Raw genomic sequence first — 18,419 nt, 5'->3', positions numbered from 1 at the left:
CCAAGTGCCCGTTGTAAGACAGCCCCCCCCCCCCCGGGCGTCAGGGCTGCCTGTTTGTTCTTTTTTTTGACCACGCTCCAACACCTCGGCCTCGTGAGTCCTTCCGCGCGACGCACGCGAGCGGCGGCGACCCCGCCTTTTTTCCGAGAGAACTGAAACACACACGCCGACGAGTTTGAACCGCCGCCATCGCACCGCTGCAAGGAAGCCACGAAACAAGCGCAGAAAGGACACGTGTTTGTTGTTTGACAGAGAAAATATATTGTAAGATATAAGGGAGAAAATAAACTTATTTTTATTATGTGCTTTTACTAAAAGATGATGGACTTGTGAGTTTGTTCATTTTATAATATGTGACGTGTTTCGTATGAAAAGTTATTTTGTTATCATGTAAGAAGTAAACAGCAAAATAGATTAACATTCCTAAAAGTATATGAATTTTTATGTACGTGTAAATCTATATAAGTAAATACCCTAACCCAATGAATTTTTATATTTTCCTAACGTGATTGCATGACAGATGCGTACATGCTAATGAGAGGGAGGCTTTGGAAACATTCACGTTCAAACAGATGCGTTTCAAAATGGTTGCCAATGACCATTCGCGAATAAGGCTTCCCAGAAAAAAGGAAATGGAAGGCAGCATACATCTTTGGATGAACATAATGGAACTGTATGTGCTTCGGTAACCTGCTTCATTGAATATGGGGTTTCCTCCTCACCCTTGATTGATGATGATCTCAATGAATCAAAATAATGATTTCCATTGCTGTATGTCATTCTCTCTTTGCTGTTCTTTCATTTGAGGATCCTCCGTCAGGTTTGGTTGGGTATTATGGCCAAGTTGAAATATTTTCCAAAATGTTTATATGTTGATGCTGTACTCTGGTCATCATGTAAAGGGATTATATTTTTGCAAAATGTAATCAAATGTATGATTACAAAGCATTTTTATCCTTATTTGTTAACAATTACAACAACATGTATTTGCCAGTTCATCATTTTGGCCTTTTGTTTTCCACAATCACAATTCTATAGTGGTCATAGATTTCCTAATGAAAGTGCAACATCAGGAAGTGAATTTTTTGCAGATTTAGCTAAATCACCTGCAACATAAATAATATCTCAAAAGCTATTAAAGATTAGAATCAGACGATTTGATGTGGCACATTGCGGCTTATGCAGGAAAAACATTAGCGGTTTTCACAACTTTGTATAAAATGTGAATTGAGAGCATCTACACCATGTTACTTCATGTATTTTCCTTCTCAATGTTATCTGGTAATGCACTCAATGTCTTAATATAACAACAGCATTAAAGTTATTTTCTAAAAGGGACAGTTGAGTACCTAATGGTGTATTCAAAGGAACATTTCAACTGTGACGAACAGAGAAGTGTTGAAAGTGCTTTGAGGGTTGTTGTTAGGAGCACAGCTCAAGATGTTTACCTTTTTTGTGATTTAGCCTTAATCGCAAAGTATTGATCTTACGCCCCCCAAATTATATTTGATTTCAAATACATACATATGGATTTTTGATTTGTAAAATGTTTCAAATCGAATAAACTGAAAATGAAGTTACATCTGGTACAGATTCTGATTACTGGGAAGAAACCTGATTCTAGGTCGAACAACCCTTACCGGGTAAAGCTCTGCCCTGAAGTCATCATGGGTCTATAAACGGCTGAAACCTACTGTGTTAACTAGTTGACTTCCTCAGCATAGTGTTGCTCTGCCTGTGACAGAATACCAATGAGTTTGTCATCCACTTTAGCCCTAGTCTTTTTTCGGGGTACCAGGAAAGAATAAACATTGTATTCTATGAGCGTCAAAATACCGGTTTTAGCAAACAATACGGTTACATTTTGTGTCCACACGATCCATAATCTCCAAACATGAAACAAAGTACACCCAACCTCTTAAGAAAATCCTAAAATACTACAAGTCCCAAAGGGGATTATAGGTATCATCCAATTTTTATGTAACCTTCGTCACAGATAGTCTTAAAGGGTTTCATCGTGTTGCTGTTGTTTGTATTAACGTTGCTTGATTGGAGGTACAATATTGTGAGCTTTGCAAGATGTTGTGAGATGGGTGCGTGCCTATAAGTATGCAAGATGCGGTGATTTCTATGAGGGTGGTATGACTGATGAAAACGTTATGGGTAAAAGAAGTTCCCAATGTGCCCTGAGTTCCTGTGGAGGCAGTCTAAGGGGAGGGACATGAAAAAGGTGTTTTTTGTTTTTTATATGATTTCTGTGTTGGGATACAGCATGACAGCTTGATGGTGAGCTACACAAACCTTCAAAAATTGGATCATGCCTTCCAACGCAAGAAATAGTTGAGCCAAAGAGCACCAAAAAATTGGGTTCTGAATTGACCTAGTTCAAAGGACACAGTTTCTGTGGTTGCCGTCTTACTATTGTATTGTAGCCTTTTTGTACTTATTTTTGCCCCCCATCATCTTGATTCTTGTGTGCTTTTGAGAAATAACCAATCTTCATTATGCCTTATGGTACCTGTTATCCCTGGACTCAATAATCAGCAATGTTATGGGTCAGGGAAAAAAATTAATGGGCAACAAAACTAGGAGAAAGGCCTCAAATTGAATCGCTTTTTAAATTTAAATAAAGAACTGTCACCATCCATAACCAGGAGGAAGGATATTTATATTGGACATATAGTGAATACTATTTAGAGTTATCTTGTTCAGTAGGACTCTGAAATCGAAACACCCAGTGATGTTTCACACCTTGGCAGCAAAAACCACAGACATAAAGGTCACAGCTCTAGAACGTCTGACTAGATGATATAGGTTGCAAGTTTATTTTCTCCTATTTATCTTGCACACAGCTTAACACATTCAAACACAATCACACACACAATCAAAGCCATTGAGATGTACTTTTATTTGGATAATTTGACCACACACTCAAATCCTCCAGATTAAATTATGAAATTCATGATTATTACTGATGAAAACTTTTAGTAGTATAACTGTATTTGTACTACAATCAGCAGTATGGATAATACTATTATAAAAAATATTAATGTCTCAGATATAACGGCACTATCGGGCAATAACTATCACTATAGTGACACCAACTAGTAATACGATTGTCACAATTATTAGTAATAATGGTTATCGTACTGATAATGCTTAATTTATAGGTATAATTATGGCAAATATACTTCAATCTCTTGTGTTAGTACTAATTGTTTCAATATGTCTTGAAAATAAAAAGCAACAATGTTTTTACTGTACTTTTGCTTTTACTGATTCAGTGTCACATAAAAATAATAAAAATCTAGATATTTTAATGATAATGCGTTAAGGGTTGGCATAACATGAATGCCAGTTGTCAGTTTGTTCTACAAAAAAAATATGATAAAGGGAAAGGAGGTTTACTGTGTTATATTTAAATCTAACATGAACTGCATCTGACTGAAGTCAGATGCAAGGTGGATCATTGGCTCGCTTGTTTCAGTGTTTCCATGTTCCAGCCAATCACAGATGATCTACGATATGTAAATGATTGTCGTCTAAGTGAAATCATTCACTTGAGAGAAGACATCTCTGGTTCAGCACCATAACGGGACAATGATGGCAATATTTTTTGCAACGACGATCTTGAGTACAGCTTGTAAGTACATTTCTCTACAACTTAAAATTGACTTTCATGAAGTGTAATCATGAGCCATTTTGCGAAGGTCTGTTTGAATAGTACAGGGGAGCATGTATGTGTGGATGTATATGAGTATGAATGTATGTATTTGTTAAATTCCCTCAAAAATTTGAATCAATGCTTTGTTTTTTCCTATTTTCAGTGCTAAGTCAAACCCAAGAAAATCCTCAATCGCTCTCTTTGACCAAAGCAGATATCGGAGATACTGTTTCTCTACATTGTGCATCTTTGAATGGTACAAGTAAAGTGTTATACTGGTATAAGCAACCTCTTGGATATATTCCCCAAGTCGTTGCCAGTGCAATTTATGGCACTCCAACGATATATCCGCAATACAAATTAAGGGTTACACTGGTAAAAGGAAAGTTGACTATGAGAGATGTAAAGAAAGAGGACGAGGCAAACTATTTCTGTCAGCAAGGAATTGATGAAAACAAGAATTGGAACAACGGCACATTTCTGTCTGTGAATGGTAAGATTCAGCGTTTTAATATCATGAGCAAAAATCTTTTAATCTGATGTAAACACAAACAATATTTCGATTTGGTACATTTGATTGTATTTCGCTATGCAGATGGAAATGAGCAGAAATTAGACTACCAGACTGTGGTACAACAGCCGGCATCAGCTCAGCTGGGAGACCCTGTGGCTCTCCAGTGCTCTATTACCTCCCAGAGGACGGACCACAGTAACCAGTGCCAAGGGGAACCCAGTGTGTACTGGTTCAGATCTGGACCATCTCACCCTGCTGCCATTTACATGAATGGAAACACGAGGGGTGAATGTCAGAATAGTTCTGGGCCTCCGTCTGCTCCACAGAGCTGTGTCTACACTCTCCCCAAGAACAATGCAGACTCCTCTGATGGGACTTACTACTGTGCTCTGGCAGCATGTGGGGAAGTTGTGTCTGGCAATGAATCCAAGCTGGACACTAAAGGTCAATACAGTTTACTTCCTACTTAATTTATTTGGTAATCAATTCATGAAGAAGATAATATCCGCAAAAGATACAGAGAATTATTTTATTTGAAACCGGGAAAATGTTTATGAAATTATTGCAAAAAATATTATGCATACTGAAGCTTCCCTGATGACCCAATGTTGTTTGTGTGATTCTAGCACAAAACTCGCTTCCAGTTAACATGATGCTTGGAATACTGTTGGGTTGCTGTCTGGGTGTGATTATAATCCTCATTCTAACCAGAAATGAAATGCAAGTTTGTGAGCAGTGCAAAGGTACAGTACATTATACACTTAGCCTATTGATGTGACCTGATCTGACCTATGGACAGATTAGCAAGATCCAAAACTGTTGATAGAGAACCTTGGACTCTGTATACATAATTGAGACTGTGGCACATTGCATTTTACAGAAATCTGTCCCAACTTTAAGACTAGTTCTGTTTTAATAGATTGACCTATAATATTTTTCTCCATCACATTTGTTATGCAATATAAAGGTTTAGAATTGTTTGCATTATATTAAATAAATTCTGCATTAACACAAAGATTCTTATTATCAGGGACACGGAGGGCCGCAGATGTTGCACATGACTTAGTGATTCAGGAACCACAGGTACGTCTGTATTGTGTATAGTCATTGATTTTCTCATTTAAATTAATTTAGAAGTAATGCTGTGGCTTAGAGGTTAATGAATTTTGGGATTTCCTATTTTTTATTTAAAACCTAAGTTACACATTCATTTTATTTTATTTTTTTCGAGAAGTTAAGCTTAATGGTTAAATTAACTGGTCTAGGATGTTATGTTAGCCAATCAGCTATGGGCCTCAGTATATTATTGGCCACAAGTAAACCAGTATGATTTCAGGTTTGACGTTGATTGAAGTGATCTCTACTACTGGGAATCCTCTGAAATGTTCCGTAGTAAGACAGTTCTCTGTTATAGGACGGGGAAACCGATTCCTTGAACTACGCAGCGTTGGAGTTCTCTGGCAGGAAAACCAAAGGAGGGAAGAAGAACACTGAAAGGAATCAGGAGAGTGTGTATTCTGCTGTGAGATATTCTGCTACTGAAGTCTGCCACGGCCAAATATAGTTTATATTCCTCTATATTGTGTTCCTGGTTGTATGCAGTAGGTTCTCTCTGTAGTCTATGGACTGATTCGCTTACGGAACACTTACCCTCCGATCGAGAGTTGTATTTGTGCTGAGTTAAGTTCAAGTACACGACCATCATTCAAATGTCAATTTACATGACGCAAGTTAACCTTTACAAAAAAATAATTGATTCATGCTAGTATCAATAATCATGAGACCAATCTCTCCATAGTGACCTTGTTCATTTTACTTATATCATTTCCCAAAGTTTATCATACGTGCTTAATTGATAAGTGGCAGACAAGACAGCATTGATTGTGTCCGAATTGTTGGTGTTGTTCCTCTGTATGCATTTTATAAGGATGATCATTAAAATCATGAATTACTATTGATGACTTTAAAAAAGTTAATTAAAGTCAACATTTTCGCTGTTCACTGACATAAAAATCCCCTTTTGGTTTCAGTCAATGATGGAAAATGTAAATTTCATGGTTGGTTTCCGGCCCGTCAGCAGCACATCCTGTTGATACTTCGAGTCAGGTCTGGTCAGGTTGGTGGTGTGTGTAGAACAGGGACACGGCCAGCCGCAGCCCTCGCTTCTCAGCTTATCTGCTGCTCGGGGCCTCGCTCTGTTTCAAACCCAGTGGTAAAAGAAATGGCAAGAGAGGAAGTGACACTAATAGGGTTTCATCTTTCCGGGGCTGGTACAGCTAACTGTCACTTCACACGGGTGCTTATAAAACACTTGAGTTTCTTGAAAGGGCTGTACCTTCAACATGGAGAACGGAGGGCTATCTCAACTTCATTGTTGCTGGGGTGGATTGGTTACTCATTGGTTAATGTTCAAACAAAATCGACATTGTATATATTAGGGTTAGGGTTAGAGCACACAAATACACACCAACACACACACACAAACTCATTCGTGCAGTTCATATTTTTCAAGGTAAAATTGCAAAACAAAAAGGGAGTAAAAAGCCCCAGGATCGCTGCAGCCATGGACAATTACGAAAATTCAATTCAATTACGAAATTCATGATTGTTACTCATGAAAACTTTCAGTAGTATAACTGTATTTCTACTACAATCACCGGTATTATGGATAATACTGTTATAACAAATATTAAAGTCTCAGATATAACTGCACTATTCAGGCAATAACTATCACTATAGTGCCGCCAACTAGTAATACGCTTGTCACTGTCATTAGTAATAATGGTTATCATACTAATAAGGTTTCGTTTATCGGTATAATTAGGCTAAATATACTTCATCTCTCATGTTAGTAGTAATTGTTGCAATATCCCTTGAAAATATAAAGCAACAATGATTTTACTGTACTTGTGGATTCAATGTCACATAAAAATAATGAAAATACAATTTATTTTAATGATAATGAATTAAGGGAAAGCAAAAAATATGATAAAGGGAACGGATGTTAACTGTGTTGTGTTTAAATTTAACATGAACTGCATCTGACTGAAGTCAGGTGGGTCATTGGCTCGCTACTTTCAGTGTCTCCATGTTCCAGCCAATCACGCTTGATCTTAGATCTGTAAATGATTGTCGTCTTCAAAGTCAAATCGTTCACTGAAGAGACTACATCTCTGGTACAGCACCATAAGGGGACAATGATGGCAATATTTTTTGCAATGACGATCTTGAGTACAGCTTGTAAGTACATTTCTCTACAACTTAAAATTGACTTTCATGAAGTGTAATCATGAGCAATGTTGCGAAGGTCTGTTTAAATAGTACAGGGGAGCATGTATGTGGGGATGATTATGAATATGAATGTATGTATTTGTTAAATTCCCTCAAAAATTTGAATCAATGCTTCGTTTCTTTCCTATTTTCAGTGCTAAGTCAAACACAAGAAAATCCTCAATCACTCTCTTTGACCAAAGCAGATATCGGAGATACTGTTTCTCTACATTGTGCATCTTTGAATGGTACAAGTAAAGTGTTATACTGGTATAAGCAATCTCTTGGATATATTCCCCAAGTGGTTGCCAGCGCAATTTATGGCACTCCAACGATATATCCGCTATACAAATTAAGGGTTACACTGGTAAAAGGAAAGTTGACTGTGAGAGATGTAAAGAAAGAGGACGAGGCAAACTATTTCTGTCAGCAAGGAATTGATGAAAACAAGAATTGGAACAACGGCACATTTCTGTCTGTGAATGGTAAGATTCAGCGTTTTAATATCATGAGAAAAAATCTTTTAATCTGATGTAAACACAAACAATATTTTGATTTGGTACATTTGATTGTATTTCGCTATGAAGATGGAAATGCGAAGAAATTAGACTACCAGACTGTGGTCCAACAATCGGCACCAGCTCAGCTGGGAGACCCTGTGGCTCTCCAGTGCTCTGTTACCTCCCAGAGGACGGACCACAGTAACCAGTGCCAAGGGGAACCCAGTGTGTACTGGTTCAGATCAGGACCATCTCACCCTGCTGCCATTTACATGAATGGGAACAGGAGTGGTGAATGTCAGAATAGTTCTGGGCCTCCGTCTGCTCCACAGAGCTGTGTCTACACTCTCCCCAAGAACAATGTAGACTCCTCTGATGCTGGGACCTACTACTGTGCCCTGGCAGCATGCGGGGAAATTGTGTCAGGCAATGAATCTAAGATGGACATAACAGGTGAATATATTGGATTTCCTGCTTTCAGTTTATCTGCTAATTTTTTAATTCAGAAGACAATAGATACATAATTTAGTCACATGTGAATATATGTAATATTGAGGACATGATTGATATTGTATTCAAAATATTGAATTCTACATGCCACACTGTGACTGTAATGGTACAGATAACAGACAAAATATGATCTCTGCAGATTCACGATGACCCATTGTTGATTGTCTCATTCTAGATCCCAACCATAATCTTGCGATCTTTGAGTATCGGATGATGTTGGCTTGCTGTCTGCTTGTGATTCTAATCCTCATTCTAATCATGCAGTACAGGTTTGTGAGCATAATAACACCACAGCACATTCAAAACAAGAACTCATATCAGGACAGGTTTAAGAGCATCCCCATGTCAGATGGAGATGTTTCAGTGTGCATGATCTCCCATATTGATTTGGCAGTACATTATTATTTAGATTATTTCATTTTAAATAGTTATGGTAGGCCTAGAGATGTTTAGACCTTCTGAAGTATTTATGCTTATACAAAAATATATATCTTTGTATAAGCATAAACCGTTGTTAGATGACCACAAAACATTAAACATACTGTGAATCCTCTCAGATCTTTGATAGTGATACACAGTTCTCTGTTGTAGGACAGGACAACAGATAGTTTGAACTACACAGTGATGGAGACAAATCAAAGGAGGGAAGAAGAAGAAGAGTGGAAGTATCCAAGAAATGTGTGTATTCTGCTGTGAGAGAAACCTGCCAGTGAAGTCCATCCACCTGGGAGTTTGTGTCACCTCATGACGCTAAAGGGGGTGATAATGGTGGAATTGTTTTACGGACTGTTTTACGGACATTCTAAACAATGTATATTGTTTAGAATGTTTAGTAATGTTGCTTTGTTTGGAGCATGAACATTGAATCATTGATCATTGGTGATGCTGTCTTTTGTCCAGCCTATCTTTGTGTGCAGCCATACGTATCCCTGGATATTTTTATTACAATAATCATATATTGATGTCTAAAATGTATTGCTTACAAAATTAAAAATCAAGAAACTTTGAGAAGCGCGTAAAAAATAAGAGAATGGACCCACTGACTCAGACTCTGATAACACACTTACACTGATTGGGACACACTGAGAGATGTTTAGAGACCTCTGGTTCAGTACATTTCTGCTTTTTAAACCACAGTACAGACCCAGCTTACACAGGTTAAGCTTTCCTTACAAGATATTTGACGCTTTGCAGCTAAAACCACAAACCTAGCGGTCACAGCAGATCATGTGGCTAGACACTGTATAGGCCGCACCTCTTCATGGTGTCAAAGTCATAGATATACCAGTCGTCTTTATCTTGTTCTCAAAATACTTACACACACCTCTAGTCAATAAGATGTCCCACACTATAGAGGTGATTGATATTTCCTCAACTGTAAGTCTTTATCTGGGGCTTTGTGGCTATTGGGGCGGGGAGGAGGGAGGTGCGGGGGGGAGAGTTTCAGAGTTGCTGCGCATCCGTGAACATAAAGGGTCCCTATTTTATCGCAAGGTTTCATGTTGATGAGCCATTTCAGAATGCATCTCTTTGTGAGATCACAAAGTGGGAGTATCCACTCTGCAGGGAGGAGCAGACGACTGGACTGCAGAGACCGGTCGGCATAACTAAGTCTGTCTGTCAAATATCTGAGTAAACACTCCCACTTACATGATGTCATAAAGAGCTACACTTAGAAATAGCTGGTAAATAGGGGCCCCTTATGGAACCAAACACGGCTAAGATAACTGACAAATCTAAAAGGTGAACAACGGGGTGCATGCGCTGCACCCTAACCATTAGCAAGACATCAGTGGTTGTGTATGAATGAGCGGTGATGGGTCTCTGTAATGGACTGACGTTGCATCGGATACTCTTTGCAGCTCAATATGATCCCACGTGAATAAGACTGAATTCAATTTAATCAACCATTGTAATAAGATCGTAACCAAAGTTAAGGTACTGAACTAATTAACTCTTAAAAAAAAGGATAGGCCTACAGATATTACAAGGGAATCAAGTGACTTTCTCTGTTCAGATACACAAATATAGCCGTTTATGTTCAGTCACTGAAATGTATGTCCATGACAGTGTTTTCTGAAGAACCTCTGCAGCACATCCTGTTGATCTTTTCATGCTCACGAGTTTTTGCGGTGTGGGTAAAACAGAGACAAGGCCAGCCACAGCCCTAAACTCTCATCTGCTGCTTGGGGCCTCTCTCTCTGTTTCCATCTCAGAGGTAAAAGGAATTGCAAGAAAGGAAGTGACCCGAAAAGTTGTGGTTCTATCTAAGAAGGACGAGGATACTCAATATTCATTCAGGTTGGATCATACGGCTTCATTATTAACATGTTCAGCGTAACAGTGGCCAACATTGTAAAAAGGTCACAACCGGTATTGCAACAAATAATAGAATGACTCCCTGAGAAGGGGTTACCCTGAACGCAATATGTCCCCCCCGCCCCGATCCCTTTCGAAAGTTCAAGTGTGGAATGAAGGGTCAAAGTCCTGAAGGAGCCCAGCTGATGGGGGAAACGGTGAGCAGGAGGGGCAAAGGGTTAGCATGAGGGGCAAACGCGGAGCAGGAGGGACAAGCTGTCTGAAACCCGGGGGGCTTGGTGTGACCACAGGAGCAGCGGGCAGGTGGGAAGGAGCAGGCATCTTATGCAGGTTGCTGGCATACATTTTATATTATTATATTATAGATTATAAAATTATATATTTTATATATAATCTTATATTATATTATATTTTATATTATATTATAAAAAACCAGCAGCGCGTTCTTAGCCTCAGTGTAATCATAGATGCTAGCCCAGCATCAGACCTTTGATTGACTTTGACTCTACAACAAATGATCTGTACAATCTTGAATCTTGTTCATTGGTAGTAATGCACAATCCTCTGTTGTAGGACAAGAAAACAAACTCCTTGAACCAATCAGCCTTGATGTTTTCCGATGAGTGAACTAGTCTGTGTTGAGTTCACATTTGTATTTATGACCATGGTTGTTTGCATAAATACCAGCACTATAATTGTAATATTCTCTCTATATTTGCGTTACTTTCCCCACATTTTTCCAGCATTTCTCTACCTTAACAGGTGTACACTTGATGAGACAGACGGACAAAAAAGCTTTGATTATATATGCATCTATTTGTCTCTGTAATAGACTTGATGTTGCTTTCAAAAAGTTCCCTTTTCTTTTTTACTTTTTGAAAAAGCCAGTAGGCCATATAAAATGGATACAAGCAAACGTTTTTCTCTGTTCACCAATTCAAAATTCCCCCTTTGCTGGTTTCTGAAAAACATAAGCCCTACATCCTGTAGCCTGCAGTCTGGTCTCTTTATGGTTAAGAGCTGCAGCGGTGCACCAAAGGAAAAAAAGACATGGCCAGCGACGGCCCACGTCGCTCAACCTACAGGCTCTCCCTCAACAACCCAGCGAAGAAGAAAGGTGCAACAACAAAGGAAGCGACACGCGCGTTCCCTTTCATCGGCTTGTTGCATAAACTGCCACTTTACCCCAGTGTATAAAAGAGCTGTAAAAAATATACCTCGCCACTTCATTGTTGCTGTGGTTATTTTTGGTTCAAAAACATTCAAAAGTATTATATAGGTCACAGTGAAGTGCATTTTAACAAATCACTTTCATTGCATTTCTTGATGGGATTTTCCAATGAAAGAAAAATACTTGAAAGTTTTGTATTCCTAAAACTGAAAAAGAAATCATGTAAATGTAGACGGGCCCTAATGTGACAGGAAATGGCATTGGCCATTACAAACTATTGTGAAATTGACCCATTTTGACATCACAAGCGTGAGTGTCGTCATTTGACATTGGTGGGGACACGCCTTTAAGTCTGCACGTAAATCTACGCCATTGGTCTTCACAAACCAGTTTGTGAACGTTCTACTTTGCATCGAACAAGATTAAATTGCTGCTTCCGAGAGTGTTATTCTTCTCGTAGACTGATAGTATAACCCCACAGTAAACTAATCCAATAGGTGATATCACGGACACGGAACCATATGTTGTAAAGTCTATTGTTAGAATGTAAGCTGAAACAGGATTCAGCTACACTTCGATGGTGTCGGTATTCCATGTCTTTTGGCCTGACGCATTTTTTATAAAATGTATTTAGTTTTGTTTCTTCCGTGCATTTTCCGTGCAACTTATTTACAAATTGCTTTGTTACATGAACAATAAAGTTATCATAACTATGAGTTTGCATTACTATGATTACTGACGACCATTTTAATGCACGTGTGGCGAGGGCAGTAGTGGGGAGGATTGAGGGGAGAATCGACAACGCCACCAGGGGAATTACACCCCTGGAAATCGGTATAATATGGTATGTTACTTTTGTGTTGTTGAATATTATTGACAATACTGTTCCTTCTAATGATGAGGCAAGCAGATTAGTTTAGAGACGGTAATTACTTAGTGGCATCACAGTGTGGGAGTGTCCACTCGGCCGGGAGGAGTGGACTGGTGGACTGCATCAGCTAGGAGGTGTGAGTTGATCAGTGTCACACATCTGATTGGACACTCCCACTTGTAGGATGTCAAAAAGGACTTCACTTTGAAATGACTCGTCAACGAGTCATTTCAAAGTGCTGACTCGTCAGACCTGCCTGTGAGCTGGTAGGAGCCATGCCCAGCTGGCAGTTAACCTGGCAGGGTGAGGACCCCAATGAGCTCAGTTCATTGGTTTGTTAGGGTCGATATTCTTTAACCTAGTCCAAAACTCTGATAACCGATGGCTTAGTTCTGGGTTTCCTGTCAAACCTTTTTTTCCACCAGCCACAATAATATCAGCATCAACTGCCAACCACAGAAAACTAGGAGGATCATTGGTTTGCTTCATTCAGTGTCTCTATGTTTCAGCCAATCACAGTTGGTCTATGGTATGTAAATGGTGTCTTTTAAGTCCAAGTCTTTCATTAGAGCGAGAACAGCGCTAGTTCAGCTTCAGCGCCGAAACGTAATAATGTTTTTTGCAATGATAATTCTGAGCACAGCACGTAAGTAAATTCCTTCTCAAATTAAATTTATTTCTATTTTATGTAACCAACTCAAATTCAGCCAGAGGTGTTTGCTGATAATATTACTTGCGTGCAGAATAGTTCTATTTATTTATAAGTGTATTTACAAACTTTCAAGCCGCAAAATAAAGTAGTGTTGGAGACCAATAATTCATCGATCATATTCATTCGATTTCTTTTTAGGGTTGATTCAGGCCCAAGAGAGTCCTACTTTGGTCTTTGTGGAATCAGCAGGGCTCGGAGATACTGTTACACTTCATTGTGAAATTGGAAATACGGTTAGCAGTTATTTATACTGGTACAAGCAATCTCCTGGATTTTTTCCAGAAATGGTTGCTTTGAAAATGTTTGAATCAATAACCTTGAAGCCCCACATTTATTTAAAAATGACAGAGGGAGAAGAAGGTGTTTGTGCCTTTCATCTGACCATTCAAAATGTAACTAAAGGTGATGAAGCAAACTATTTCTGTCAATCGTACTCACGTGACAAGTGGAATAATGTCACCTTTCTGTCTGTCAAAGGTAAGATCAATCTTTTTCATTGTTCATATTCAATATCATGAGAAGTATTTCAAGAACCTTTAGATGATTGCTGAATTTTAATTTATAGATCCCAATGACCACAGGTTTGTCTCCCGGACTGTGGTCCAACAGCCTGTGACGGCATCAGCTCAGCTGGGAGACCCTGTGGCTCTCCAGTGCTCTATTACCTCCCGGAGGACGGACCACAGTAACCAGTGCCAAAGGGAACCCAGTGTGTACTGGTTCAAATCTGGATCAGGACCATCTCACCCTGCTGCCATTTACATTAATGGAAACAGCAGTGGTGAATGTCAGAATGGTTCTGGGCGTCCGTCTGCTCCACAGAGCTGTGTCTACACTCTCCCCAAGAACAATATAAACTCCTCTGATGCTGGGACTTACTACTGTGCCCTGGCAGCATGCGGTGAAGTTGTGTTTGGAAGTGGAACTAAGCTGGACATAACAGGTTAATATATCTGTGTTTTTTCGATGGAGTGAATGAGGGAATGGACAGATCTCTTAGATTGATTTTTACAACCATCATTTCAGAAGCGGAAGTGATGTACAAATACAAAATCTGATTACATATAGATTTACAAGAACTCTATATGGTTATCTTTATGGCTGTACATTTTATGATTAAAGAGGCCCATTCCAGGGGAAATTGTCAGGAAAAGAAGTGACATAAGGCTTTCTTATGATGTTGATTATCTGATTCTAGGAACCAACTGGCGTCTAGTTACCATGGTGCTTGGAATACTGTTGGCTTGCTGTCTGGCTGTGATTATAATCCTGTTTCTAACCAGAAACACAAAGTATGTTTGTGATCATCACAAAGGTACGGTAAATTCTCCAGAATTGATTCAGTGAGAAATTGTGTTTTCAAAGACATATACAGTTTTATGTATCCTTTGTTTAAATTCAGAGCATTTATATTCTTCGGTCCTTCTTCTCAGGAGCACTGAGTGCTTCAAACCAAGTTCCACATGACTCAGGGAATCAGGAACAACAGGTAAATCTGTTGAACATGTTGCATAGGTAGACATTGACTTACCACGCGTCGTTTAATCTATTTTTTGTTTCTTCAAATCAATCATTATTAGGTGGAAATGTTGTTTGCTTATTTAATGGAAAATATAAAATAAAAAGAATCATTGAAAAACTGAGGCACATATGAGAATATCTATCCTAATCCGGACGGTTAAAAGAAGGAATTAAAAAAATGTATAGTTAATGAAGTTTAATATTAGATACATTTTGGATATCTTTCCTGCACAAATTGCGCCTAGTTGGTAAAATGAACAATTCTAGTGTTTGGTTATTGTAAGACACCGGCATGTTCTAGACCTCATGATTACACACCAATACACCATTTGGATTGTAGTCTTGACTTTCAATCTAGAAGAAGTCGTACTACAGCTGTGAATCCTCTCAGATGTTTGGTAGTAATACAGCTCTGTTGTAGGAGCGGGAAACAGATTCCCTAAACTACGCAGCGTTGGAGTTCTCTGGCAGGAAAACCAGAGGACGGAAGAAGAACACTGAAAGGAATCAGGAGAGTCTGTATTCTGCTGTGAGAGAAACCTGCCAGTGAAGTCCATCAACCTGGGAGTTTGTGTCACCTGATGAGTCTAAAGAGGTGATAATAGTGGAATTAATCAAGACTTGTTTGTTGTCATGAGTACATGTCGATTGTTCCTAATGTTTAGTGATGTTGTTTTGTTTAGATGATAAGCGTTTAATTGCTCATAATTTGTGATGTATTTTGTGAAACCTATCTTGGTTGATGACCAGCAGGACTTGGCCATGAAGGAAAAATCAAGCAGTTAAAATAATCTTGAATCCTAAAATGATACCTTACAAAAGAAAAAAGAAGAGACGATGAAGTGAGTGAAAGAGGAAGGATGAAAGAGGAGAATAGAAAGACTGGAAATTAATCAAATGAGAAACAAACTAACAATATATAGAAAACAAGGTAAAACATGAAGAGAAAAGCATGAACGCTACTTAACGCTACTAGACCTCTGGTGCAGTTCATATCTGCTTTTTAAACCACAGTACTGATACAGCTTGCACAAATGGAGATGAGCAGGTGTAGATACTTTCAGTCATTGCAAACATTCATAATCCACCTGCATTATGTGCATCTTTCTGTAAATTCCTACATTTTATAAGATCAAATAACTGATCGACTTGTGTTTACATTTAGTTTATTTTAAGTTTATACTGACTTAGGACTCTTAAGTGTGTAATTGTTTCTAGAATGTGTTAACTGATATTATTCGGAATGGACAAGGAACGTGTGACCTTGACGTCATTAGTTCCAATGCTCCAAACAACTCGGCAAGATGTACTTCTTTGTGGAAAATTTGCAACGAAAAATAAATTCAACTACTAATAATAATGCTTGGAAATATTTGTTTCTAATTTATAATGAACACAGCCTTGATTATTGATTTGTATGTTTCAAGTTACAATCCCCATGGCTGTCTAGGTTGTTGGAAGGAAGTAAAGAAGAATGTTTAGGTTACACAAATCTAAATGAGACAAACAGCTGTAAAATGTAAATGTTTAGAGACCATTGTTTTCTGCTTAGTATCGTTTTTACAATAACAAGGACAATCTAGGATGGGAACATGGCGAAGGGCAGAAAGTGGTGCCAATTCACCAACATCGATGGCCTGTTTTATCACAAGGTTTCCAGTTGATGGGCCATGTAAGAATCTTTCCATTTGTGAAACAACAATGTGGGAGTTTCCGCCCTGTTGGGAGGAGCTGACTGGTGGACTGCATCGGCTGGTAGGCTTGAGTTGATCCGTCTGCACATCAGTGTGAATCCTCCCACTAAGATGAAACATTTAGAGATTAAAATGGCTTGTCAATAGCTGTTAGAAATATTGAGACTCTTTACAAAACAAGGCTAACCATGACAATTGCAATAATTTAAAAAGTTAACAAAAACCCTTACTTCTGTAATTGCATATAATACACACACAAGTACAGCAGACAGTACACACCTCTAACCTAATGACATATAAAGGGAGAAATCTATTTAACGAAAAAAACATAAAGGTGTTACTTACCTAGTCCTTCCCCATGGAGGGAGAACAAAACACGGCAGGCCTATAAAAAGACATGGTCGGTTTAATGATAAAGATCTCTAGGACTCTACTCTAATCTTCTCTGCTCTACTTTTCTACTCTACTGTCATCGGGTTTTCTCTTCAACAGAAATGCAAACATGCATACGTACAGTAGATATATACATAAATACGTATTGATGGTTGCTGGGGTTTGATGTCCTGAAACATGCCAACCTTGTGGGTGTGTGGATCTGTGCAGAGAGATAACTTCAAAGAGAAAAGGGAGTGACTACAAACATGGCGCAAACAAGTGCATGCCCTGAATTTAAGACAGGACAGAGACAAGATCGTTTTTTAAGTGCTTTGTACAAATGGTGGGCATGTTGCTCCTGAATGGACTGATGTTGCATCTGCTGGTCACTGCAGTGCAATAGGATCCCAAATTGAAATTAATATTAAGATATTTGTATCTCTGAATCAAAATTATTCAAACATTTAATCAAGATCGTCATCAAAAATATTGCCAACAACTTACTGTAACTCTTTAAAAAGGCACATACAAACAAAAATAATGCAATTACAATCTTTCTCTATTCACTAAACAAACACTGTTCAGGCTCAGTCAGTTATGGGGATCTATAACTACCTCAGGGTTTGTTTCTCCAGGGCCTTAGCAACGCATCCTGTTGACCTTGTTGTTGTACCTACCTTCAGGTCTATTTATGAGTTGTGGTGGGTTTGTCAAAAAACCAAGACGTGACCTCACACCACCCCAACCTCTCAACTTGCTGCCGCTATCTCTGCAGTGTTAGAAACACGCACACTCTAAGGGGAAAGATGATAGGAAGCAACACTTTAAGTGTTATGTTCCCTGCGCTTGTTGTATTAACACTTTACACTGGTGGTTATGTACAATCCACCTCATTTTAGCTCAGGTTAATTTTGGTACTCAAACATTCTATCTCCTTGATCACAGAGAGTCGCTTTCTACACCTCATTTTCAGTTTTCAGTGTTTTCAAAACCCTACCCTGCCTTAATTGTAAAGTCAGGGCCGGCCCGAGGCACAAGGGACTCCCTGGCCACCTTGGGGCCCCAAGCAACCTGACAGCGGCCGCAACCTAACAGCGGCCGCTGTCAGGCCAACAAAACGTAACTACATGCATCTTGAATTAGAATACCGCCACATACTTCTAGTTTGGTTGGCCTGACAGCGGGGAGCTGAGGGGGGAGGGTGATGTCACACTGTGACGGCTCTGCTGTCTCCCAGAGGTGCTGGGACCACAGTTTGGGCGTCCTGTTGGGCCCGATGCTTTCTTACGATCAACCTG

General features: G+C 39.0%; 3 protein-coding genes across 5 annotated transcripts in view; all 3 read left to right on the top strand.

The window, feature by feature from the left end:
* slit3 (slit homolog 3 (Drosophila)) overlaps window positions 1-1,582 on the top strand; it is a 38,234-nt gene extending 36,652 nt beyond the window's left edge. The window contains exon 23 of the mRNA XM_060063699.1: window positions 1-1,582. This exon is cut by the window's left edge and continues 237 nt beyond it. Coding sequence (XP_059919682.1) covers window positions 1-17 — 17 coding nt within the window. The 3' untranslated portion in view covers window positions 18-1,582.
* Window positions 1,583-3,506: 1,924 nt separating this feature from the next.
* LOC132466449 (uncharacterized) lies at window positions 3,507-9,846 on the top strand. Of its 2 annotated transcripts, XM_060063709.1 has the most exons (7): window positions 3,507-3,643; window positions 3,828-4,157; window positions 4,260-4,622; window positions 4,805-4,921; window positions 5,209-5,261; window positions 5,593-7,418; window positions 7,604-7,742. In XM_060063709.1, exons 1-6 carry the CDS (start codon window positions 3,601-3,603, stop codon window positions 5,740-5,742), a joined length of 1,056 nt encoding a protein of 351 aa, XP_059919692.1. In that variant the 5' UTR covers window positions 3,507-3,600; the 3' UTR covers window positions 5,743-7,418; window positions 7,604-7,742. The 2 variants fall into 2 exon arrangements, with proteins under 2 accessions (XP_059919692.1, XP_059919694.1); XM_060063711.1 differs by lacking the exons at window positions 4,805-4,921; window positions 5,209-5,261; window positions 5,593-7,418; window positions 7,604-7,742 and adding an exon at window positions 8,634-9,846.
* Window positions 9,847-13,121: 3,275 nt separating this feature from the next.
* LOC132466445 (uncharacterized) lies at window positions 13,122-16,564 on the top strand. 2 transcript variants are annotated; one of them, XM_060063705.1, is made up of 7 exons: window positions 13,122-13,465; window positions 13,670-14,008; window positions 14,097-14,474; window positions 14,730-14,846; window positions 14,965-15,020; window positions 15,474-15,647; window positions 15,806-16,564. In XM_060063705.1, exons 1-6 carry the CDS (start codon window positions 13,357-13,359, stop codon window positions 15,600-15,602), a joined length of 1,128 nt encoding a protein of 375 aa, XP_059919688.1. In that variant the 5' UTR covers window positions 13,122-13,356; the 3' UTR covers window positions 15,603-15,647; window positions 15,806-16,564. The 2 variants fall into 2 exon arrangements, with proteins under 2 accessions (XP_059919688.1, XP_059919687.1); XM_060063704.1 differs by having other exon boundaries at window positions 15,474-16,560.
* Window positions 16,565-18,419: the final 1,855 nt, after the last annotated feature.

This window comes from Gadus macrocephalus, chromosome 10 (assembly GCF_031168955.1).
Source record: "Gadus macrocephalus chromosome 10, ASM3116895v1".
Taxonomy (NCBI): Eukaryota; Metazoa; Chordata; class Actinopteri; order Gadiformes; family Gadidae; genus Gadus; species Gadus macrocephalus.
This window is presented reverse-complemented; position numbering and strand designations above follow the sequence as displayed.

What these genes read in the sequence shown, in the direction of transcription:
- LOC132466449 (XM_060063709.1), top strand. Translation starts at nt 3,601, where the DNA reads ATGATGGCAATATTTTTTGCAACGACGATCTTGAGTACAGCTT. An exon ending in GACGATCTTGAGTACAGCTT is followed by an intron (nt 3,644 to 3,827) that starts GTAAGTACATTT and finishes TCCTATTTTCAG; the next exon opens with TGCTAAGTCAAACCCAAGAA. An exon ending in TAGTGATTCAGGAACCACAG is followed by an intron (nt 5,262 to 5,592) that starts GTACGTCTGTAT and finishes TCTCTGTTATAG; the next exon opens with GACGGGGAAACCGATTCCTT.
- LOC132466445 (XM_060063705.1), top strand. Translation starts at nt 13,357, where the DNA reads ATGGTGTCTTTTAAGTCCAAGTCTTTCATTAGAGCGAGAACAGCGCTA. An exon ending in AACTAAGCTGGACATAACAG is followed by an intron (nt 14,475 to 14,729) that starts GTTAATATATCT and finishes ATCTGATTCTAG; the next exon opens with GAACCAACTGGCGTCTAGTT. An exon ending in CAGGGAATCAGGAACAACAG is followed by an intron (nt 15,021 to 15,473) that starts GTAAATCTGTTG and finishes GCTCTGTTGTAG; the next exon opens with GAGCGGGAAACAGATTCCCT.